The 24,859-nt window shown below is 38.4% G+C and overlaps 1 protein-coding gene across 4 annotated transcripts; it reads left to right on the top strand.

Annotated features, from left to right (window-relative positions):
• Positions 1-333: 333 nt before the first annotated feature.
• C1D (C1D nuclear receptor corepressor) lies at positions 334-20,918 on the top strand. Of its 4 annotated transcripts, none has more exons than XM_025261256.2 (5): positions 334-490; positions 14,898-15,044; positions 15,790-15,856; positions 16,164-16,219; positions 19,068-20,918. In XM_025261256.2, the coding sequence occupies exons 2-5, from the start codon at positions 14,907-14,909 to the stop codon at positions 19,230-19,232; spliced, it is 426 nt and encodes a 141-aa protein (XP_025117041.1). In that variant the 5' UTR covers positions 334-490; positions 14,898-14,906; the 3' UTR covers positions 19,233-20,918. The 4 variants fall into 4 exon arrangements, with proteins under 4 accessions (XP_025117041.1, XP_025117042.1, XP_044782005.1 ...); XM_025261257.2 differs by having other exon boundaries at positions 415-481; XM_044926070.1 differs by lacking the exon at positions 334-490 and adding an exon at positions 614-896.
• The last annotated feature ends 3,941 nt before the right edge of the window (positions 20,919-24,859 follow it).

Here is a 24,859-nt window from a genome sequence, read left to right as displayed (position 1 = left end):
GGATCACACTATAATTTGTGATATTTTAAGGTTAGTTTGTAATTATGCTCTCAGTTCAGTTCAGTCACTCAGCCGTGTCCGACTCTTTGCAATCCCGTGAATGGCAGCATGCCAGGCCTCCCTGTCCATCACCAACTCCCGGAGTTCACTCAGACTCACGTCCATCGAGTCGGTGATGCCATCCAGCCATCTCATCCAACCAGGGTGTCATACGTTGCAGGTAGATTCTCTACGGTCTGAGCCACCAGGGATACAAATCTAGAAAAACGGACCGGCGCCCCACAACCCCCAGCATACCCATTCCCTCCCACAGCTTCAGTCAGTGGGGCCAGAGATCGCCTTTGTGGGCAGAAGGGAAAGGGTTAAAGGGGTGTGGTGAAAAGCGTGAGGTCATCGGAGAGCGTCGCTCTCCACGCTCGCAGAGCTGGCGCGCCACTGACGTCACCATCGCCGACAGCTTTCCGGAAGGCAGACGTGGAAGGTCCGCGAGGTATTATTCTGAAGTGGGGTTGGAATTTTTCTCGTGCTTCTGTCTAAGTCCGCTTCTCTTGGGAGCCCCCTGTCAGGGGAGGAGCGGGGCCGTGCTGCGTAGCCTTCCGCGAGTGCGAGAGTTGGGGTAACCTGCAATGGGGGTCCATTGCAGTACCCCCACTTCCGCTTTCTTAAGGCCGCTTGCTGGCTTGGGCTTCTCTCGGCCCCTCCCGTTTCTTTGGGTCCGGCCTTTCGCTTTTCTTCGTCTGTTAGCTCCGCCTCTTAAGTGTTGGTGGGCGGAGAAATTAAAAGCTCGTGACTTCTCCGTTACTTTTCTGGTGCTTTGAAACCTGATTGAGAGAGGAAGGCAGAAGTGGAAGATGTAGGAGAGTAGCTTTCCCTTGTCATCCGCCTTTGTCATTTAGATACATGATTATGCCCTGCCTGCTGCTGCGATATTAACCCACCTGAGATGGGAAGCTAATTTTGATCCTAAGTTGAAATCTAATGGAATCTTTTAACAGTGGTTTTTCTTTGTGGTCCAGGAATAGTGTGATTCAGATTTCTGTTTGAATGTATCTTTCGTGTCTTGCTATTTGTTGACTGCAATTCATTTTTGGCTTGATAAAGATGTCTCTGTCCCAGTGAGATGTTTGCTGCCCACCTTGGACTATCTGATAGTAGAGTGACCCGAGACTTAGCCGAATGTTGACTTAGGATCCGGAAATAAGCAGATAATCCCTGTTGAAACTCCGGGAACCGTTTGTGATGGATGGAAATGATATTTTTGAAAGAGAAAAGAATGATAGTGTGAACAGTGGTTTTTCAAAATAGTCAAGGCAGTTTATATGTCATATCTCAGTTAGTGACTGTTTCCAAACTGTTGACCTTGCAAATATGGCTTTAAGCCGCCCCCAGTGGTTTGGGTGTTTGAATATTTTCACATTAGTAAAATAATAACTAATATTACTAATTAATATATTGAGTCCTGAGACAGGCATTATTCTAAAAACTTTACCTGTATTGTTCATTTAACCTGCACAGTATACCTGAGATGAGAATCTTGTCATAAGCAAATTCCATAGTTTTGGAAGGTAATTTTGCTGCTTCACATGACTAATTTTGAAAACACTTCGAATGAAACTTTGGAATTAACAATAGAATTAATTTCATTGTAATCTGATTTAACTATTTGTCTCAATCTTAAGCAACATCTTTGTAATTTATATATTTTTTTCTATTATGAGACCTCGGGATAATTTTGTTTTTAGAGGTTAGCATCTCTAACTTTTCTCTGGGATTTTACTCTAAATATGAAGGAGAGTTACAAGTGACACTAGCATGGACTGTCTGCTAAAGACAGTATTTTTGGAGAGATCGTTGTATGGTCGTTTCACCGTTATTTTCTAAGGTAATGCTGTGCATTGGAGAAGGCGATGGCACCCCACTCCAGTACTCTTGCCTGGAAAATCCCATGGATGGAGGAGCCTGGTGGGCTGCAGTCCATGGGGTCGCTAAGAGTCGGACACGACTGAGCAACTTCACTTTCAGTTTTCATTTTCATGCATTGGAGAAGGAGATGGGAGCCCACTCCAGTGTTCTTGCCTGGAGAATCCCAGGGACGGGGGAGCCTGGTGGGCTGCCGTCTATGGGGTCCCGCGGAGTCGGACACGACTGAAGCGACTTAGCAGCAGCAATGCTGTGCAAAAAAGTCATTATGTTAATAGAGTTCTGATGCAACATCTGCAGAAATCTCTCTAGTTTTCCCCCAAATAGTATATTGATTTGTTTCTGATTTAGTTCCTAATTGTATGTAACTCTGCTTGGCATAAGGATGGAAACAGCCCCGGGATGTACATTATTGTATATCTTCTTTTGAATCCACATGGTGACTATCCTAATCTGGTATTGAGATTCTCCAAAATTTGGTTCCAGTTTACTTTCATTGTTTTTAGTTAGTGAACAGATAGTTACCATATACTTAATATGTGGCAAGACTTTATGTTAATCATGTGGAGATACATTGGGAAATAACCAGTGGAGAGTTTTGAGCAGAGGAGTGATACAATCTGATTTAGGTATTTAACAGGCTCATTCTGCCTGCTGTGTTAGAGCAGCTTGTTGGAGATAGGGGTAGGGCAAAGCCAGGAGACTAATTAGGAAGGTGTTGTAATAATTCACATAAGAAGATCGTGTCTTCACAGCTGAAAGAAGTCACTGGTGAGTAGCAGTTCGGATTTTGGATGTACTTCATAGGTAAAGCTAACAGATTTGCTTATGGATTGAATGTGGATGGTAAAAGAGCTGTCCAGGTTTGGGACTTTGAGCAACCAGAAGGGTTAATTCCCATTAACCGAGAAGTGGAGAACTATGAGAGCAGCAGGTTTGTGAGGTAGAATTGAGTGTTTATTATGATATGTTAAGTTTGAGATGTCTGTTAGTTATCCAAGTGGAGATGCTATAGGCAATTGAGGTCTGGAATTCAGTGGGGAAGTCATTAGTGGAAAAGGTCAGTTGGGAGTAGTGATACGGTATTTAAAATTGTGGGACTAGAGGCAGTTGCCAAAGGACTGTAAACAGAAAAGCAGTAGACTTGAGTCCTGAGGCATTTTGGCCTTTATAGGTTTGGGGCGATAAGGACCCAACAAAGTAGACAGAAAGAACAGCCATCCGAGGACAAAGGACAATTTTGAGAGTCTAGTGTTGTGGATTGACACCCCACTCCAGTACTCTTGCCTGGAAAATCCCATGGATGGAGGAGCCTGGTAGGCTGCAGTCCGTGGGGTCGCTAAGAGTCGGATACGACTGAGCGACTTCCCTTTCACTTTTCACTTTCATGTATTGGAGAAGGAAATGGCAACCCACTCCAGTGTTCTTGCCTGGAGAATCCCAGGGACGGGGGAGCCTGGTGGGCTGCCGTCTGTGGGGTCGCACAGAGTCGGACACGACTGAAGTGACTTAGCAGTAGTAGTAGTAGTAGTGTTGTGGAATTCAGGGTGAAGTAATGTGTTTACTGTTGTCAGATGCAGGTTATGGATCAGATAAGTGAGGGTTGACATTTTCAGGTTTATCTTGATAAACATGAGAAGGAGTGTTATTGTTGGATAAATGACAACAGTATGGTAAATGTTAGGACAAAAAGGAAGAAGAGACTACTTTGGCTTGGGAGGTATGGAAGCCTTTATAGAGAAGAGGGCATTTGACATGGGTTTTAAACGATTAATAGGTTTTATTAGGCCCAGAAGACAGGGGAGGAATCGGGAGGAGGTATTCCAAGCAGAGGAAGAAGCCTTACTTCTCTCCCTTCAAGGCCACAGCTCCCAGTCAGCTGTTAAAGATACTTTTGCAAGTCCTTTCTCTTGGGCCCATTAGCCAGTGCCTCATTTTGGATTACCATTCTTGCTCCAGGCCCACTATGCTATGCTAAGTCACTTCAGTCGTGTCCGACTCTGTGTGACCCCATAGACGGCAGCCTTCCAGGCTCCCCTGTCCCTGGGATTCTCCAGGCAAGAACACTGGAGTGGGTTGCCATTTCCTTCTCCAATGCATGAAAGTGAAAAGTGAAAGTGAAGTCGCTCAGTCGTGTCCGACTCTTATGAACCCTGCTAAATAAATTCACAAAAGACCCAAATTAATGCTACCTTACTTCAACTGAGTCCTTTGTCGGTTGCCTGACAGTTGCTTTATTTATCCCTATTTTTTTCCCAGGTGGCTCAGTAGTAAAGAATCTGCCTGCCGATACAGGGGACTCGGGTTCGATCCCTGGGTCAGGAAGCTCCCCTGGAGGAGAAATGGCATAATCCCATGCCATTCTTGCTGGGATAGCCTGACTGGCTATAGTACATGGGCTCGTAAAGAATTGGGCATGGCTGAACACATACGCGCAAACATTTGTACATGAACACACGAACTCTCTTCCCACCACATACTCCTCAATGTCATGTAACTGTATAACATTTACTTAGCATTGACTACGGGCTTCTCTGGTAGTTCAGGTGATAAAGAATCCGCCTGCAATGCAGGAGACCCTTGTTTGATTCCTGGGGAGCAGGCTAGACAGGGTGGTGGCTGGGAGTCCCCCAACAACTCAGGGAGGAGTTCCTACAGAGATCGAGGCTAAAACGGCTCTTCTACCTTGAAAACAGGGAGAAAGTGGTCTTATGGTAGCTAGAAAATTTAGGTGTAGGGAAGGCAATCCATTCATATGGTTCTTTGAATATAACAGAGCTAAAGAACGTAGGTTTGATTGTAATTGCTAAGCTGGGTGGAAATGACATTTTATCTGGCATATTTGCGACTAAAGTAAAATCAGAATTTCAGATAGTTGAAATTTTTGTTTATATACGTATGTACTATTGCATTACAGATATTATTTAGAAATCTTAATTCTGAGAGTATAACATAAAATGTGCTCCTTCACCGTACTGCTTTGTTTTTCCAGAAATAACCCTAGTTAAGGGTCTCCTTTGTATTTTTTAAGAAATTTACATAAAGAACTATACCTCCACACTCATTTCTTTTTAAAAACAAGTGGGTTGTACTATGAATGCTGTTCTTCAATTTTTGCTCACTTAATATATTTCAGGAATTGAAGCTCTGCTTATTTTTCTCTGCTACACAGTATTTCATTGAAGGAATATTTCATGTTATGTAGCCAGTTCTCCTAATGAGCATGGAAGTTGTTTCTTGCTTTAAAGTGTATTTTAAGAAGTGTTGCAGTGGACATCCTTAAACGTTATCTTGTGTGAAAATGTACATTTTCAGAAGTAAAATTGCTGGGTCAAAGACTTTGTGCATATACAATTTTAAAGCATAGTGCCAAATCTGCCCCCAAAATGGTTGGTTTACACTCCAATTAATAGTGAATGAGAGGCTGTTTCTCCTCACCTTTGCCCATATTAAGTACTATCAATCTTCTTGATTTTTGCTTGTTTGACAGGTGAAAAATGGCATCTTGTTCTGGTGATTTATGTTTCTTTAATTATGAGTAAGATTGAGTAGCTTGCTTTATGCCTCTTGGTCATCTGGATTCCTTTATATGTGAACTGCTGATTTTCTTTGTTCATTTTTCTTTTGGGTTGAAGGTTTTTTTTCCCCCTATTTTATTTATTTTTGTTGGAGTATAGTTGCTTTAAAATTGCAAGTATTCTTGTGTGTTGTTGATTTGCAGAGGCTTCTTTTATCTGTCTTTATGTTGCAAATATTTTCCCCTAGTTTTTCATTTGACTGTAGGCTTGGTTTGTTTATTTTTGCATGCAGACATTTTTGTAAGGGCCAGGTAAAATGTAAGCTAAGTCGCTTCAGTCCTGTCTGACTCCGTGCCCCCCCATAGACGGCAGCCCAGCAGGCTCCCCCGTCCCTGGGATTCTCCAGGCAAGAACACTGGAGTGGGTTGCCATTTTCTTCTCCAGTGCATGAAAGTGAAAAGTGAAATTAAAGTCGCTCAGTCGTATCTTACTCTGTGCGGCCGCATAGACGGCAGCCCACCAGGCTCCTCCATCCGTGGGATTTTCCAGGCAAGAGTACTGGAGTGGGGTGCCATTGCCTTCTCCGAAAATGTAAGGCCTCAGGGTTTTTTTAAGAAGGAAGTTTGTGACATTATGGAAGTAATAGATACTAGAACAAAGCCTTTGTTGGAAATGTTAGTAATATAAACCTTATTTGAGGCCACTGGCTTTGTCTTATTTTTGTACGTTGTTCGGCAACTATCACAGCTGGTGAACACCCAGTAACCTATGTTCCCCTGACCCCAGATTATATTTGGAGTTGGAATGAAATTGTAGTCGAGTATTCTAGACTATACTTTCTATGTAGGTGTTCCCCAATTTATGGACTAGGTTATATTCAAAAAGTTAATTGATGGGTTGACTATCTAATATTTCTAATAGGAATATTGTACATGGGTTATCTTTGTTCTCAAAGCATGATTAATCCGTGAAGACCAGCTTTTTTTTTTTTTTTTTATTAAGGTAAATTCAACATGTTCTATAATTTTACCCTATATACATTAGTGTGTGTGTGTGTGTGTGTGTGTGTGTGTGTGTGTGTGTGAGACTCTTTGCGACCCCTTGGACTGTAGCCTGCCAGACTCTTCTGTCCATGGGATTTTCCAGGCAGGAATACTGGCGTGAGTTGCCGTTTCCTCCTCCATGGAATCTTCCTGACCCAGGGATCAAACCTGCATCTTTTGCATTGCAGTCGGATTCTTTACCACTGCACTCATGTGTATCAGTGTTCATTCTTAAATGATAGGAGTATTTTCTTATGTAACTGTGAAGCCATTTTTATAGCTGAATTCTAATTTCATAGCAACATTCTCAATTTCTTAGTGTCATCCAATACCTGATCCAGATTCAGGATTCTTTCTTTCAAAGATATCTTTTTACACTCAGTTTATTTGAATCAAGATCCAAACAAGGTCTGCACATTCCGTTTGATTGTTAGATCTAAAGGTAGATCTCTTCTTTCTCTCCCTGCTCTCCCTTTTCTTAGTTTTTCTTCATGCCATTTACCTGTTATGGAAATCAGGTCAGTTTTCCTGTACAATATTTCTCATTCCAGATTTGTGTATTTGCTTTCTTGTGAACTTCTCTATCTTCCATATTTCCTATAAATTGGAAGTTAGCTCCACAGGCTCAGTTATATTCAGATTCAGCTCTTCTGAGGGGAGTCGGAAATGCTACACAGATGGAGCTGTGTTTGTCACATTGCTTCACATCAGGAGGTTCATGATATGTTTATGTCCTGCTTGGAATGGTGCAGACTCACCCGTGGGTTCAGGTATTGACAGTCTTACTCTTCTGCTGTAAGCTTCCCCTTTTATCTGTGATCATTACCTGAATCAGTAATTTCACTAGGGGTTACAAAATGATGATTTTTTTTTTTAAGTTATCATTTCTTCCACATTTGTTAACTGGAATTTGAACTCTAGTTTTGTTACTTGGGTACCTAATGGTCATCAGTAACGTGGCTATTGTGGAAACATGGTGTCAGAGCAGCAGTTTGTGATGCCAGGAATATGCCTTTCCTGGCTGTAGATCTGGAGGCTTACAGCAGTGGATGGTCTTTTGATGCATCAGCTTGGCTAGGCTGCAGCCCCAGACATTCAGTCCAGCACCACCCTAGGTATTGCTCTGAAGGTATTTGTAGATACAACTGAAATACACAAACAGTTGACTTTAGGGAGATTATTCTAGATAATCTGAGTGGGCTTGATCCAGTTAATTGGAAGGCTTTAGAAGCAGAGCTGAGGCTTCCTTGATGAAAAAGTTCCACCTGTGGACAGCAGTTTCGGCTTGCAGCCAACGGTTCCAGCATGTTCTTTCTTGCTTGCCTGCCCTGCAGATTTCAGTGTTACTTAGCCAGCCGCCACAATTGCATGAGCCAGTTTCTTGCAGTACATCTCTTCAAACTACCTCCGACTGGTTCTGCTGCTGTGGTTGAACCCCAGCTGGTACTGGGAGCCACTTCCTCAGCTCTCCTGTTCTCTGACAAAGTCGGGTGAGGAGTAGTGGCAGAGGTCAGAGAAGCTCCTTTTGTTTAGGGTGACCCTGTAATTTGTTGCTCAAACTGGGACTTCTGAGAGAGAAATAGAGAGCAGAGCAGATGGTGAGCTGAAACAGCAGGCATAAACGAGGACTGTCTTGGGCAAGGTGGGACATAAAGCCATTCTGGTGACACATCAGTGTGACACCGCCTCCTCAGGGAGCCTGTAGTCAAAGGGAAGTTAAGTAAATCAACACGTGTCACCAGATCGTGCTTTAGGTGACATGATAACTTGTAGTTGTGCTCACCTAGACAGAATGGAAGGATGTCACTCAGAGAAGTCATATCCACTAAAAGAAACCTGATCTTACCTGCAAAGATAAGCAGGGTTAGTACAGAGTGAAGTGGGAAGGGTGGTTCCTGTGTCGGGAACCAGATGGGCAAAGAATATTTGGAAAGCTGCTATGGTGGCTATAGCTGTAGGATTGGAAGAGGGGAGAAATGAAAGATGAGGCTAGTCAGACAAATAGGGGCCACTGGAAATGAGCTTGACATCCATACAAGAGGTTTGGGGTTTATCTTCCGGGTAGCCGGGAGCTAAGGCAGCATTTGAAGCAGGGGTGTACCATGACCAGACTGTCGTTACAGAAAAGTCATGTTTTGTAGTATCTTAAAATTGAAAGTGGAGAAAAACTGACAGGAGGGAGACTACTTTAAATGACTTAGTGAAATTTAGTGAGAATGGAGGAGAGCTTGTGGCCCAAGGAGATTAAGAGGCCGAACTGACAGGACTGGTGGGACTGGGGCCTGAGGATGGGGTGCGGGACGACTCCCAGGTTCCTGGCTGCACTGAGCTCCCTGAAGCAGAGGGTGGAGGGGGGAGAGCAGGGATGGTGTCCTGTCCCCCTCCTCTTCTCTGGTGGGTGTTGCGGCTCTCATCACTGGCAGGGAGGGGAGGGAAGGAATGGCAGTTCCATCCTGTAAGGGTTGCTGGTAGGGATTCTCCCCTCTGTCCCTGCATCTCTGCCAGACATTCCTGAGAGATGGAGAGAGGCAGCTTCTCTCTGGTCCTCTTCCACTTTCTCCACTTCTGCGGTCGACACTTTAGAAGGAAGGTGGAGGGGTGAGGAATGCCTTTGGCACCAGGCAGGGAGTGAGGAGCAGTGGGTGAGTTCTCTTTTTCTTCTCTTCTTTGGAGTTTTACCATGCACAATCTTGGGCAAGTTGCGTGTGGTTCCATTTGTAGTCTGTGAGGAGTAAATGGAGAAATGTGTGTGGATGCTTAGAGTAATGCCCGGTTCACAGGCAGTGGAGTTCAGGTGTTGGCTGTTGCTCCTGATAGTGTCCATTCACAGCTTCATCGTGGCATCCGAGTAACAAAGGGGACAGAAGGCAGTGACTGCAGCTCCTTCCTTGCAGTGCTTCCTGTGGAAGGAGCAGATACTCCGGAACTGTCTGTGTAAAATGTTTGAAGAAATCATTTGAATTGGAGGTAATTTCTGGTACTAGAACAGTCTTTATTTTCCAGTCTACATTGCCTTTGTTTTTTAGTTAGGAAAAAGGCAAGTGGTTTGGTTCAGATTTAATGAGAGTCATTATTCTTACTTACTGCCTTGCTTTCAGTGTTCACCCTAACCCATTTCAACAATAAATAACTACTTGCTTATTGGGGCTTAGGGACAGGGAATAATTGCAGGAAAAATCTCCGTCATGATTCTTGAGGGGAAATCTTTTCTAATAGAAAAATCAGATGAAAAATTTCACATTTAAATAAAGGTCTTGTGTTTTTTATTCTTACAGTATTTGTTAAAAACCAAAGTACATTATTAAAGTTTGCCTTTTAAAATTTAATGATTGTTTATTTTTATTATGATTTTAATACATGCTTTTTGAAATAACAAAATTTAAACAATGAAGAATGAAGAGTGAATAACATGAGTCTGCGCTGATCCCATTCCCTAATTCCTGCCCCTTCGGAGAGAGAATGTCTGATTTTGTGTGTCTCCTTCCAGAGGTTTTTCAGCATTTGTTGTTGTTGTTCAGTCACTAAGTCATGTTCGACTCTTTGCCTCTCTGTGGACTGCAGCACACCAGTCCTTCACCGTCTCCGGAGGTTTGCTCAAATTGACATCCATTGAATCAGTAATGCTTTCTAACCATCTCATCCTCTGCCACCCCCTTCTTTTGCCTTCCATCTTTCCCAGCATCAGGGTCTTTTCCAGTGAGTCAGCTCCTCATATCAGGTGGCCAAAGTATTGGAGCTTCAACTTCAGCATCAGTCCTTCCAGTGAATATTTAGGGTTGATTTCCTATAGGCTTGACTGACTTGATCTCCTTGCTGTCCAAAGGACTCTCAAGAGTCTCCTTGAGCACCACACATCTACATATATATAATGGCATTTGTGTTATGTGTTCTATACTATGTTCTATGACTTTTTTCACCACTTATTGTGTATTACTATCTAAAGATTGGGAGAAGGAAATGGCAACCCACTCCAGTGTTCCTGCCTGGAGAATTCCAGGGACAGAGGAGCCTGGTGGGCTGCAGTCCATGGGGTCGCACAGCGTTGGACACGACTGAAGTGACTTAGCAGCAGCAGCAGCAGCATATAAAGATTAACTTCTTTATTTTTACTATTATCTTGGATAGATGTGGTGTAATTCACTTAACTGTTCTCCTGTTAATGACTATTTAGATTATTCTTAGTTTTTGTTCTATATAGTTTCTTCATTCAACAAATGTGTATTGACTGCCTGGCAGTGAACAAGACACAAAAATTCCTGCTCTCCTGTGTCAATGTTTACTGTCTTTTGGAGGTAGACAGACAATAAATGAAATATGTCAGATGCTATTGAGGACTGTAGGAGAAGGAGATAGGAAGCTCTGGAATGAGAGGAGGGGTGTGCATTTTAAATAGGGTGGTCAGGAAAGCTTTACGAGTAGACAGCATTTGAGTAGAGATGTAGCAAAGGTGAAGTCGTGAGCTCTGAAGCCACTGGTTCCGGAGAAACGTTTCTAGGAAGGAGAGGAGTCCAAAGGCTCCGAAGTAGGGGTGAGCCTGATAAGAAGAGCAGTGAGGTCTTCATGGCTGGAGTGGAGTGAGCTGGGGCAGAGTGAGAGGAGATAAGGTCACAGAAGAAGTAGCAGAGAGTCAGGACTTTTTCAGTCTCTTCCTGAGTGAAGCAGCAAGCCTTTAAAGGTTTCCAAGCAGAGGCTTGTGGGAGTCTGACTTAGATTTGGGATGATCATTTGCTTTCTTGATAGTAAACTATTGGAATAGAAACGAGGAGGCCATTTAGGAGGCTGTTGAAACAATCCCAGCAAGACTCAATGATGGCTCAGACTAGTTTGGACCAGGGTGGAAGCAGTGAAGGTGGTAGGACGTGGTTAGATTCTGAATATGTTTTAAAGATAGGGTGGGAGAGGAGTCAAGGGTCATTCTGTAACTTTAGGCCTGAGCAGTTGAAAAGGTGGAGTTGCCATGAAATGAAATGGGGAAGACAGCAGTAAGCAAGATTAGTCTATTTTTTTTTTTTAAATTGAAGTATATGTGTGCTCAATTGCTTCAGTTGTGTCCAACTCTTTTGTGAGCCTATGGACTGTAGCCTGCCAGGCTGCTCTGTCCTTGGGATTCTCCAGCAAGAATACTGGAGTGGGTTGCCATGCCCTCCTCCAGGGGATCTTCCTGACCCCGGGACTGAACCCTCGTCTCCTGTGTCTCCTGCATTACAGGCAGATTCTTTACCCACTGAGCCACCTGGTAGAGTTGATTTATATTGTAGTAGTTTCAGGTATATAGCAAAGTGATTTGATATGAATTTGTTTTGAAAGGGAGATGGAATATGGACTTCAGCTGGAGGCGGGGATATGAAATCAAGGTTTTTGTTTCTTGTTTAAGATGGAGGATGAAAGGTTTTAAGTTGATGAGTAAAGACCCCACCAGGGAGAAAAATGGGTGAGAGGCAGAGTTCCCACTTGAAAAGTTTGAGTCCATTTTAATAATTTTTTAATGCATGTATACAAGGATTTCTGTAGCCTGCTTTCTAAAGAGAATTTCCTGAGTCAAAGAGTGTGTGCATTTAAGAAATCTGTACCAATTTATATTCTGCCTCTAGTGTAAACCTTTGCTAACGCTGAACTTTGCCAGTCTTTAAAATTATTGCCGGTCTTCTGGGTGAGATTTTCATTATTTTAATCTTTCATGCTTTGTAGGAAGTTTTTATATCATCTAACTAATCTTTTGTTGTGTTTTGGCAAATATTATCTCTCAGACTGTTTCTTGCCTTTTAACTTTGCTTAAGGTATACTTTTACAATACAGATTTTTTTTTTTCCAGTTTTTATGTAGTTAAGTCTGTCAGCCATTTCCTTTATAGCATTTGGGTTTCATTTGGATCATGTAAATATTTTATATAATCTTTAATACATTTATACAGAATTTGCCTTTAAATTCATCTGGAGTTTATTTTTGTGTATGTCATGAAATAGGTATCTAAGTTTTCCATCTCTTTCTGTGTTCTTAAACAGTTAAATACCTTAAGAATTAACTGTTTTTTGAAGATTTGGAAGAAATTACCTGTAATGTCTTCTAGACTTGGAACTTTTTAGGAGCATAGATTTTTGACTTCTTAAAAATTTTTTTTGGTCTGTTGTTAATGATCTGTTTGGTTTATATACTTCCTTTTAGGTTAGATTTGATAACTGGGTTCCCCCCCCAACCCCCCACCCCGGTACCTCATCCTTATTAGTCAGATTTTTCAAATTTATTGGTTTAAAATTCTATGTAAAGAAAAATACCATCTTTGTATTTATGTCTTACGCCTTTATCTGGACAGTAGATGCTGGAGCTGTCCTCTCGCAGGTCTGGAGGTTGGCTCATCTGCTTTCAGCCCTCGGGGCTCAGCTCTTACTGTCCTTCATCCTGTGTTTGTTCCTGGGCTCTCCTGTTTTGTTTGGAAGGGGTTGCATTCTCCTTGCTTCTGTTTCCTATCAATCTAATCTCATTTGCTGTTTAGTTTATAAAAATGTCTGCTGTTGAGGTCTGCTGATGGATAGGTGCCCTTCTTTGTTCCAGCATTACTATGGATTTATTTTTGTATTTCTTCTGTCGTTTTGGAGAGATTTTTGGGGGGCGGGATGAGAGGCAAATCCATGGTTTTAGTTATTAGCCTTTTGAAATAGGAAGTCACAACTCTCTCCTGTGTGGTTTTCTTTTCTCATAGTCCTTTGTTTAATTGCTGTTCGCACAGTAGTTGATAGTAATTTTATAGCATGTATAGTGATGGTCCCCTGGACTTCGTCTTTTTTTTTTTTAATTTTAAATGAAACCACATGTCTCTGTGGACTTTACTTGTTGAATCGAAATGTTGATGTATTATGACTAAATAATCAAATAGTACTTTTAAAGCTTAAATGACATAGTCATAACATTTAGAACTATTAGGGACTTTACAGATTATTAGACCAACTGCCTTTTTTTATGAATGAGGTGTTTGGGGCCCAGAGAGATACTGTGATTTATCTAAGGTGACAAAAGCCAGTGACCGGGCGAGATGGAAAGCCTGAGTCTGTTTACTTCAAATTGGTTATGTTCTTTGCTATTTTACACATTCTTGATGTTCTCCTTAGTGATGTAATGAAGGAGGAATTTTCAGCTAATAAAATTTTTTTAACCTAAGGATGGCACATATGGCTTTGAATTGCTTCTGAAATTTGATCTTAGATAATGATATTAACAACGAGATTAACGATTGGAGAAGGAAATGGCAACCCACTCCAGGGTTCTTGCCTGGAGAACCCAGGGACGGGGCAGCCTGGTGGGCTGCTGTCTATGGGGTTGCACAGAGTCGGACACGACTGAAACGACTTAGCAGCAGCAACGATATTAAATACAGTGATGTGGAGTTTTCTTATTCTCATATAGATATTAAATATTGTTATAATGCAAATATGAATTTTAAAGAATGGGCTATGAAGGTATGCTCTGGCCTAAATAAAAACCATATAGTTTATTTCTCCTAAGTTTCTTCTTTTCTGCTTATAGGCTTTATGTGATTTATGGCCTCTTGAATTTCTTATTAATATTTTAAGCTTAAGGAATATGTATATATAAATATAGGCTTGAAAAGTGATTTTAGTGATAAATGATTGTAAGGTACTTCAGACCCAAGATTTCTAATTTTTTGGTTTAATATGCTGTTAGATCAATGCCTGAATTTAGAAGTGCTAAAATATATGTTTCCAAATAAAAAAGAGCTTTGCTTATCATTGTTTTCAATAAGCATTAGGGGGTAGGATATATTGACTTATCACACTTCCATTGCTTTGCTTAGTCTTTAACATCAGCCAGCCCTTGGCTTCCCTGGTGGCTCAGATGGTAAAGCGTCTGCCTGCAATGCAGGAGACCTGGGTTCGATCCCTGGGTCAGAAACATCTCCTGGAGAAGGAAATGGCAATCCACTCCAGTACTCTTGCCTGGAAAATTCCATGGACAGAGGAGCCTAGTAGGCTACAGCCCATGGGGTCGCAGAGTTGGACACGACTGAGCGACTTCAGTTTCTTTGTTTACTTTCTTTAACATCAACAAATTTTTTTTTTAATGTATTTATCATTGATATAACATATTTGGTAGTCATGTCTCAGTTATTGAGAAGCATTGAGGGATTGATATGTGTAGCATTAATGAACTTGGGTGGGTCCCTTCCTGGGACTCCCCTCTTTCTCCCCCCCGCCGCCTCCGACCCCACCAAGCAACTTAAGACGAGGGTAAGTTTGAACATGGTTGCTCCAGAATTATATTCTAAGAAGATTAGTTAAATTATCTTCAGATTTTAACTTTTAGAAGTTTTGAGACACATGATATGACCTATTGATTTTTTAAATAACCTACGGAGCAATCTCTGTCTCCAATATGAATTTTAAGAATTTAATTTTTTTTCCAGTTGATCATAATGGCAGGTGAAGGAATTAATGAAGACTATCCAGTAGAAATTCATGAATATTTATCAACATTTGAGAATTCCATTGGTGCTGTGGATGAAATGCTGAAGACCATGATGTCTGTTTCTAGAAATGAGTTGTTGCAGAAGGTATTTTAAGTAATTTCTAAAAATGTAATTCATAATACTGAGTGCTGTATTGTGAAACATACAGAAGAAGAAACAGATATGTGATTTATGCCCCTTTCTCTCCTTTTTCCCCCTCTGTTTTTAAGTGTTTAGATATGTTTAGGGGAAAATACAACAAAACTTAGGAAATGCCTCCTAACTATATTTTTATTTTGACTTGGTTTTGAATTTAAAAAAGCACTCCCCACATTCTTTCTGACAGACTCTTATCTTTGACCTTTTAAGTATTACTATGTTATCAGGGTTTCTGGAAACTCTATAGGACAGAAAGAGTAAATTGACTTTGACAGTCTAAAACAAATCTCATTATGTTTCTTCTGTCTTTGGTATTGCCTAAGCATTTTAGCCTGCTTCTTATACATAAATGCATCATGTACAATGTTTATATTGACAAATTACTTTTGACATACAAAGCCCAGATTGTAACTCCTGAAATTAAAGTAATTCAAAAGAACTTTTTTTTTGTTTTTGAATTTTACACATTCCTTGTTTAACTAAAGATGATACCCTGAAGTGAAAATTTGTGGGCAAAAATCACCAGTTAACAAAACTTTACTTTCTCAAATTATTTCCAGATTATTTGGTTATTGGATTATAGGAAGTGAAAAAAACATTTCTTTGTTACATTGTGCTTGGTGAAAGTTTAAAATATTTGATGGTACTCAAAGTTTATATTTCTTTTTTCTTTCTCTTTTTTTTTTAATAGTTGGACCCACTTGAACAGGCAAAAGTGGATTTAGTTTCTGCTTACACATTGAATTCAATGTTTTGGGGTATGTATATTACTTTGGAATTAATTACAAAGCAGAATATTTATTGTGTTAAAGGTGACATTTAAAAATGCTAACAATTTATATACAATTATACTTTATGGCAGTTTTAACTGTCAAGTATTTATTTCTTTTAAATCAGAATACCAGATGCCTATGAGCCACACATACATTTAGAATTACAAAGAGTTTGAATAATTTAAGATTTAATTAATCATTTGTGTGACGTTTCTTTTTTGTAACAAGTTTCTTTAATTAATGCCTTTATTAATATATACCCATTTCATTCCATGAAATCTTTCTCTTGTAGTTTATTTGGCAACTCAGGGAGTCAATCCCAAGGAACATCCAGTAAAGCAGGAACTGGTAAGATTGCCGTGGATTGATTTCTTTTATTTCACATGTATTTCTGTTGTAGTGTTCTTGCAGTTAAAATTAGAGTATCTTTATCACCCTAATTGTGGAGAACAAAATTATTTAGGGTTGAAATTATGAAAGTGACCCAGATTTCATTGTGTCTTTAGTTTCTCTTTCTCTCACCTTTGTCAGAGAATGGTGTTCCATATATTATATAAATCTCTGGATGGGAAAATGTTACGATTCTAGTAATTATTTATAACTTCTATATTATTTTTCCTATAAATTCTTGAAATCCTGTTCATCTCTACAACTGCCTTTTTAAAAAAAAAACAACTCTTACACAATTCTTAAAAGTATATTCTAGTTGATTTACTAGCAAAGACGGGAAAGTTTCTCCTCCACCTTTTCAATTCTTCCATTAATTCATTTTCTCAGCAGTAAAGAATCTGGTTCAGCAACAAAGCTAAAAGCTTTTTTGGCACCAGTTGTATGTGTACTGTCCAGTAATTCTGCATTAGTGACATATTTACAACCTGTAATAAATCTTCTAGGTTTGTCTTTGTATTCCATTTAGATGTATAAGTACAGTATATAAGGTCTGGTATCTTGGAATTTTTGCTGACTTCAAAAATTAAATAAAATCATTCAGTTTGAAAGAAAAAATTTAGAAATCAAACTTAAGGTTACCGTCTTGACTTGGCTTTATGAATAAGAATGTTAATAAATTTATTCTTTGTGTTTATAAAATATAAGGTAAATATATATGTGAAATACACTTGACACTGTATTATTGTTCTAAAGTCTTAAGGTGGTTGATATGTATGTATTTTATAACTTAGTAGAGCACTTGGTCATTTATTAAAAAAAAAAAAAAAAGAGTAAAGCCAGATATGTTGTCTTCAATTTTTAAATGTATAGACTGAGACCTTTTTTTCTTTTAAATTTCTTGGAGGAAAAGTAAAAAAGTAAATATTTTTTAAAATACAGAAATTGTGAAAAATACTTAAAGCAAAATATATAAAGCAATATGGTCCATAGATCTTGATTTGACAAATGAAATTGGCCTTAAATCATAGGAAGAATGCATTGTATCATCTGTGTTCAACTTTCTAATGTAGCCTTTACGTTTATAAAATTCCTCTTTTTTATCTTAAAAACAAAGTTATTTGGAGTAGTTTAGTGCTTGATTCTGTCATCTGTCTTCTTTTTTCCTCAGAATCCACTTTATGGAGAAGTGCATTCATATTTTAGACAAGGGTTAACAAATGAACAGCATCCATAAACCTGTTCTCCTTTTCTGACTCTGTGACAGATGTCACTGATTGACACAGAGTTAGGGTGTGAGAGGAAGCCTGTTTGCTATCTATATCATGAATGGGGAAAGGCATTGAAAATAGTCAATTCATTTATTCAAGAAATATCTGAGCGCCCACTAGAAGCCAGGCTTTATTTCCAAGCGAGATAGTTCCTCAGTGTATAAAGCCACCAAAATATCCCTGCCTTTGTGGCAGGTGCCACACTATCTAGTGGTAGGAAACAAACAAGCAACAAATAATACATATGTAAAGGCTTCCCTGGTGGCTCAGAGGTTAAAGCGTCTGCCTCCAAAGCGGGACACCCGGGTTCGATCCCTGGGTCGGGAAGACCCCCTGGAGAAGGAAATGGCAACCCACTCCAGTGTTCTTGCCTGGAGAATCCCATGGACGGAGGAGCCTGGTAGACTACAGTCCACGAGGTTGCAAAGGGTCAGACACGACTGAGCGACTTCACTTCACTCACTATGGATATATAATATGTTAGAAAGTTATATTGTGGGAATAAGGAAAAAATAGTACAGGGTAAGGGGCATTGGAGTACTTGAGTAGGATTGCCATTTTCAGTCATTACTATTGAACTATTAGCAAGGTGAACATTTGTTGGGATTGGAAGGAAGAGAGGGTGTGGGTTTGTGAGGGATGATCAGTTTGGGGAGGGCTGGGCCGGGTGTGTGTTGTGAGGACTTTAACTCATGAGAGGGTTTTGAGTACAGTTGTTAGTTTTTTAAACTTAAAAAATCCTAAGGTTCTGCATTTTTATGTGTATGTTTGTAAAACTATTTTGATAATTTAATGAAACTTGCTTTTAAGTGGTGATCAATCATTTACTATTTTGTGGCTCTCACACCTTTATTTCTCTAATTGAAGTAGGGAAATAAGCCTTTATTCTGATTAATGGCCTCAGAAGATTCAAAGTGGTACAGAAACCTAGTATGTTTCTCACTGTGTAAAGTTTGATAACAGCTGTAGATTTCATTAGAAAATATCACGTTCTTATCAGTCAGAACTATGACATTGGCTAAAATGATCTTGTATTTTCATTCTGCTTAGTTTAATTGTGACACTAGAAGGTAACACAAAAAAACAAATAGTTAAAATGCTGCCATAGCCATTTCCTGTTTCACATAATTTCTGGAGAATTTAGTTTGTATATTGTAAGCCTGTGAAAGTTCTATTTTAGATTATAGACTTCAGATACAAGGCAGTTAGTATATGGATTTAGGTAAATTAAAAAATTTAGTGTAACCACATATAACCAATTCAGTGTTTATCTCTGTGGTGTCTAGGTTTTCCTCTTTTGAAACACTCAGAACACTTCTGAAATGACTTTCTAATGTCTGCGTTTCCCCTAGACTGAGACTTCAGGAGAACGTGGAGTGTGTTTATCCTGTTCACTTTGCACTTAACTAGCACCACTCAATAGGCAATAAATACACAGCTGTTGAATTTAACTGAGGTGTAGTATAATACAGCTTAGTGGTGGTGAACAGCTTGGTAAATCTATTGCCTTTCTTTTTTTTTTTCCTCTTATCTTTAAGGAGAGAATCAGAGTATACATGAACAGAGTCAAGGAAATAACAGACAAGAAAAAGGCTGGCAAGCTGGACAGGGGTGCGGCTTCAAGATTTGTAAAAAATGCCCTCTGGGAACCAAAACCTAAAAATGCATCCAAAGTTGCCAATAAAGGAAAAAGTAAAAATTAACCTTTCAGTTTCAATGTACACATATTTAAAAAGTACATAATTTTGATTGTTTTCCACAAAATGGATGATGATTATGTGGCACTGTAAGGTTTAAATGTATTCCTTACTGGAATCATGTACAAAACTTGCATTTGAAATTTGTAATGCTAAGAACTGTTTCCTCCAGAAAGATTGTTATCTTTATTGGTTTTCCTATAGAACACTATGAGGTTTTTAACATTGTAGTATGTGTGTGTGTGTGTATTTTGTATGGGAGTATAGCTGATTAATAATGTGACAGTTTCAGGTGAACAGCGAAAGGACTCAGCCCTACATGTACATGTATCAGTTCTCCCCAAACTCCTCTCCCATCCAGGCTGCCACATAACACTGAACGGAGTTCCATTTGCTACACAGTTGGTTATGCATTTTACATTTATGCATACATTTACAGCAGTGTGTACATGTAATCCCAAGCAAAATTGTAGTGTATTTTATATTTATACTTTACTGTCTCTTGACCAGACTCTGATTTGTTTAGGTCAGTCTTTCAAGTGCCATTTTATAAGCAACTATGAAGTTTAAGTTAAATGTTCCTTGTAAACATTTGTCTATTTCGATGAATAATGATTTTATGAAGTATGCCGAAGTTATAAATACATCTGTTCTCACTATATAATATTAAGAAAGAGTGAAATGTCTTAAATGTCCATTTTTTTCTGTGTAGTTATTTCATTATGCTGTCATGATTTTGGGAATTACTGCTTTTTGTGATATTTGAAGTATGAAATTAAGACTTTAAGGTTATTCTTTAATTCTTGGCACTTTGCCACGATGTCCCATTTAAAGTAAAATACATTCTCATTAACTTTAGATAGGAAATGAGGTTGTATATTGATGGCTGAATTTTGGCATAATAGCTATACCCTATCAAAGCTGTTAATGCATGGCTGACCTGTTTTTTATTTTTCTCTTTTGTGTAAATTTTTCCTTGAAATTAGGAAGGTGGGTTTTAGAAGTCCTTAGAAATGGAGGAATTCATGAGTTTTTGTTCCTTGTGCATAGTGCCCTTAGTTCTCTTGGCCTCAATTTTTTCAGATGTTTTAATATTTATGAGGCTGTAACAAGTATGTACAAGTATTTGCAACTTTGTATGTTACATAGTGTCACTTAATCAGAGGAGGAATCTGAAGGAGAGTACATTGTATTTATATTGTTTTATTTTTCTGTAATGTTTATTACTGAGAGTTCTAAATATTAAAACTTTTTAAATATCTAAGCCCATGAATTTTAATTATATACCCTTAATGCTTTCAGTCTTTGAATTCACATCATTATGTATAGGAATGCCAAATATAGCAAAGTACTTGTACTTTAATTTTTGAAAAAGAAGTTGTTAAAATTTTCTCTGTGATTAATTCTCCGTAAGTAACCTTGAATAAATGGATTTCTTGATTTATGATAGCAGATATTGGAAATGGTCTTAAAATATAATGGATTTTGTAAAGCATGTTGAACTCTTTCTGTGACACATGAAGAGGAAATCACTGATAGATGCAGAAAGTCTTCTGGCTCAGATGTCAGGCAATTTTTGAAGTAGAAGCACATTTATAGTTATTTCACCCCTTGTTTTACCTTTATCTCTTCTAAATTCCAGGTTTTTTTTTTAAGTAACTTCATGAGAGAAATAAATGTTATTAAGATCAAGTGTAGTGGCTTTGTTATTTATTGCAAAGAAGGTTATAACTTTCATTTCTTTATGTTTTCTCATTTCATCAAGAAAAAAAGGTTAAAAGAAAAATGTCACAGAGTTGCAGAAAATCATTGGCCAAATTATTGGGTTGTGAAAGTCCAGCTCTTCATTCTCTTATATTTTTTTAACTATTTTATATTGAAGTAGTGTTGATTAACAGTATTGTGATAGTTTCAGGTCAGCTTTTTATTCTCTTAAACTCGAGATTCTTTAGTGAATAATTCTTTTAAGTGTTTATCAGAAGTAAAAAAAAGCAGTTTAATTGTATTCCATTTTATTAGGTGTGATTTTAAATACTATTTCTTAGCACATAGTAAAGAGCTGAATGATAGTAAGTGCATTGGGTTGCTTATTTTCTATTTATTCATTTCACAGATATTATACCTAATGACATTTACATTGCTAAATACAGTGTTAGGTTCCAGATAAGACAACTCCAGCCTTTATTCTATTTTAAGAAAGTATTACAAAAAAACTAAATCTTTCATTAAATTCAGTTTTTCAGAGTTACTGGAAAATTTATGAGAAGTTGTGCTCATTAAACTAGTCAGAATCATAAAGGGTGATGGGTTGATCTATTTGACCATGAAACAGTTATCGTTAACATAGTTTGTTCCAAACTACCATCTGCTCTAAGTTTAGATGTTAATTACATCTTGTATTAATCTCTTTGGGAATTAACAAGTTGGAGAGGTTATAGCTATAGATATTTTTTAGATTAGAATTATGGACTATTAATCTAATACTAAATAATGAGATTTGGTCTTTTAATATTTTAAGTACAATTTTCTTCTTGTTCATGATTGCAAGATGGGAAGTCATTTTTGTAAAGTAGAATATGTTAAGAGGAATATTGAAGCTTGAATTATGGTTTACATTCCTGGAATTTAAGGTTATGTCAACTTGATTGGTTTTTAAGATACCCTGCAGATTAAAAAATTGTTCTACTTGGCAGTTAGAAATGAATTAGTGTTATTTCTAAATAAAACTTAAAAAATTGACTAGAAGTGTAGGAAGTACTTAAAAATGGACAGTATATTGAATATAGATACTTTTTCTCAGATATAGGTTATTGGATTAAAAAGCTATTTTAGGAAGCAGTTTATGATATAGTTAGACCATACTTTTATGCATTTAGATTATCAGAAATTTGGCTTTAGTGAGTGACATTAACTGAGAAAGGTTTGAATAGTGATTCTGAACTAAGTTTGGTAGATAAAGTGGAGAAAAAGAGGCACTGGCATCTCATTTTCTCACTTCATAGCATAGTTAGTAAACTTGCTCTGATAAAGATTCTTTAAACTGAATAGTAACCTATTTTATATAAATGTGATCCGAATGTACTTAACTAACATTTCCTTTTCCCTATATCCTGGTCTAAAATGCATCAGTTTTGGAAATACAAACCATATTTTGTTGATATTTGTATATTAGCATTTTATAGTTGTCATTAACAATTATGTTGGGGTAAAGTATACAGGGTTTTATTCTGTTTGTTTTATTTGATTAATTTGCTATTATGTTGCTTGTGAGTAGGATTTCAAGAAAATGCTTTGAATGATTTTGGTTTGCAGATTCATTTTCCTTTCAGAGAGCAGCCACCCTCTGAGTTGACTTTTCAAGTGTTTATTTTATGGTATAATTTCAGTATAACTAGAAAGATTAGTTAAAGCTGTCCAGGAAAGGGAGTAGTTATAGTGATATCTATTGGCAATTGAGGCTTAATCTTAACTCTGTTACCTCCTACCGCCCCCCGCCTTAGGCCAGAAAGCAAAACCAGCCTAGCTCTTTATTACTCATCTGTTATAAAAGGTTGAGAAAAGATGCCAGTCCTCCCCCCGACCCCCCACCCCTGATAAACCTTGAAGTCTGGCAAATGTGTCATGGCAGAATAATTGCAGGCAAGATGTCAGTATTGTAAAGTGATATATTTCAGATAGTACACAAAATTTGATGGCAGGAAAAATAAGCTTTCATAAATGAAACATTTAAGAGACTCTTTTTATTATTTGCTTTCAGTTTAGTGTTGCCTTTAAGGTGTGCCATTTCAGTTTGGCAGCTACAATAAATGACTGAAGGAAATTGAAGATGATAATTCAGCATTTCAAGATGCTCCTGCTGAAGTGAATGTAGACCTATCCAGGGCTTGAATTGAAAGTTTATAGTAATACAATATTTTAAAGCCAAGTACCCAGGAAATTCATGGTGATAGGATTTGAATGAGATGATTAGGAGAAATAGAAAAGAATTCCTTCACTTCCTTATTAGGTGGGTATTAGCTATTGAGAGGCTGTGTTGAAAAATGTTATTGTAAAAAGGATAGAGGCTTTTTATATGTAATTTTCTATGGAATATAATTCATCGTGGACCTTGTCCAAAAATGTTTGGCTATTAAAATAACAAAAGAATGATTATAATAAGGAATCACTTCTGATTTAGTGTTACAGCATTTTGTTGCCTGTAGACCATGTTGTGCTGTATTTGGGTGGTAACTGTTTCATTTAGTGACTGTTGATTTCTCTTTTAACACATTCCTTATTTAAATTGAAATTATTTACCACACCTTTTCTGATCCTTCTTTGTTATTCTTCCCTTGAGAAGGTAATCATTATTAAAAGTATATAGAAACATTTGGGGTGCATGTTTCTTTTCAGATTACTGATTTAGTTTTTTTCGAGTATAAAACCAGGAGTGGAATTGCTGGGTCGTATGGTTAGTTCCATTTTTAAGTTTTTCAATGTCTGCAGCAGCATTGTTTACAATTGCCAAGGTATGGGAGGAACCTAAGTGTCCGTCAACAGATAAATGGATAAAGATGTGGTGTATGTATATACAATGAAATACTACTCAGCCATAAAAAAAATGAAATTTTGCCATTTGCAGCAAATGACGATTTAGAGGGTATTGAAGCGACTTAGCAGCAGCAGCAGCATGCTAAGTGAGATAGGGAAAGACAAATACTGTATGATGTTACTTAAATGTGGAATCTAAAAAATACAATAATCTAGTGAATTAAAAAAGCAGACTCACAGATACAGAGAACAAATCAGTGGTTGACAGTGGGTAGAGGGAAGGGGGAAGGGCATTATAGCATGGGGAAAGGATGTATAGTTGTTGCTGGGTTTTATGGGTTTTGACACATGAGAGTTTCAGCATTTATGATTTTGACTATTGGTGAGTGACTTTAGATGTCCATGGAGTGTATAGTATTTTGCAGTTTTGCCAAGGCATAATCTTAATTCTTCTTAATTAAGGCCTTGTTCAGTTAATGATTTAGCTTAGCTAACCTCATCATCCAAAGCTGTTTTTCCTCACTTGCAGTCACGTTCATTTATTCACTCATTCGGTCAGCAAGTATGTCGAGCTCCTCATGTGCGCCAAGTTCCGTTACAGGCATGGGAAGTTCAGCAATTATCCCAGCAATATTTTGTGACCCCATGGACTATGGCCTGTAGTCCACCAAGCTCCTCAGTCCATGGAATTCTCCAGGCAAGAATACTGAAGTGGGTTGCCATCCCCTCCTCCAGGGGATCTTCCCAACCCAGGGATCAAACCCAGGTCTCCTGCATTACTGGCAAATTCTTTACCGTCTGTGCCACCAGGGAAGCCCAAGAATACTGGAGTGGGTAGTCTATCCCTTCTCCAGGGGATCTTCCCAACCCAGGGATCAAACCGGGGTCTCCTACATTGCAGGTGGAATCTATCAGCTGAGGTACCAGGGAAGGTAGGAGATACCAAACTTTATATGAAATATGGCCACTCTGGATTGAATTGTGTTCCCACAAAATGAGTATATGGAAGTATTAACTCTTAATACCTCATAATATAACCCAGAAATAGGGTTGTTGTGGATGTAGTTCGTGAAGAGCAGGTAATAGAGTGAGCCCTAATCCAG

Source organism: Bubalus bubalis, chromosome 12 (assembly GCF_019923935.1).
Source record: "Bubalus bubalis isolate 160015118507 breed Murrah chromosome 12, NDDB_SH_1, whole genome shotgun sequence".
NCBI classification, from domain to species: Eukaryota; Metazoa; Chordata; class Mammalia; order Artiodactyla; family Bovidae; genus Bubalus; species Bubalus bubalis.
This window is presented reverse-complemented; position numbering and strand designations above follow the sequence as displayed.

What these genes read in the sequence shown, in the direction of transcription:
- C1D (XM_025261256.2), top strand. Translation starts at nt 14,907, where the DNA reads ATGGCAGGTGAAGGAATTAATGAAGACTATCCAGTAGAAATTCATGAA. An exon ending in GAAATGAGTTGTTGCAGAAG is followed by an intron (nt 15,045 to 15,789) that starts GTATTTTAAGTA and finishes TTTTTTTAATAG; the next exon opens with TTGGACCCACTTGAACAGGC. An exon ending in ATCCAGTAAAGCAGGAACTG is followed by an intron (nt 16,220 to 19,067) that starts GTAAGATTGCCG and finishes CTTATCTTTAAG; the next exon opens with GAGAGAATCAGAGTATACAT.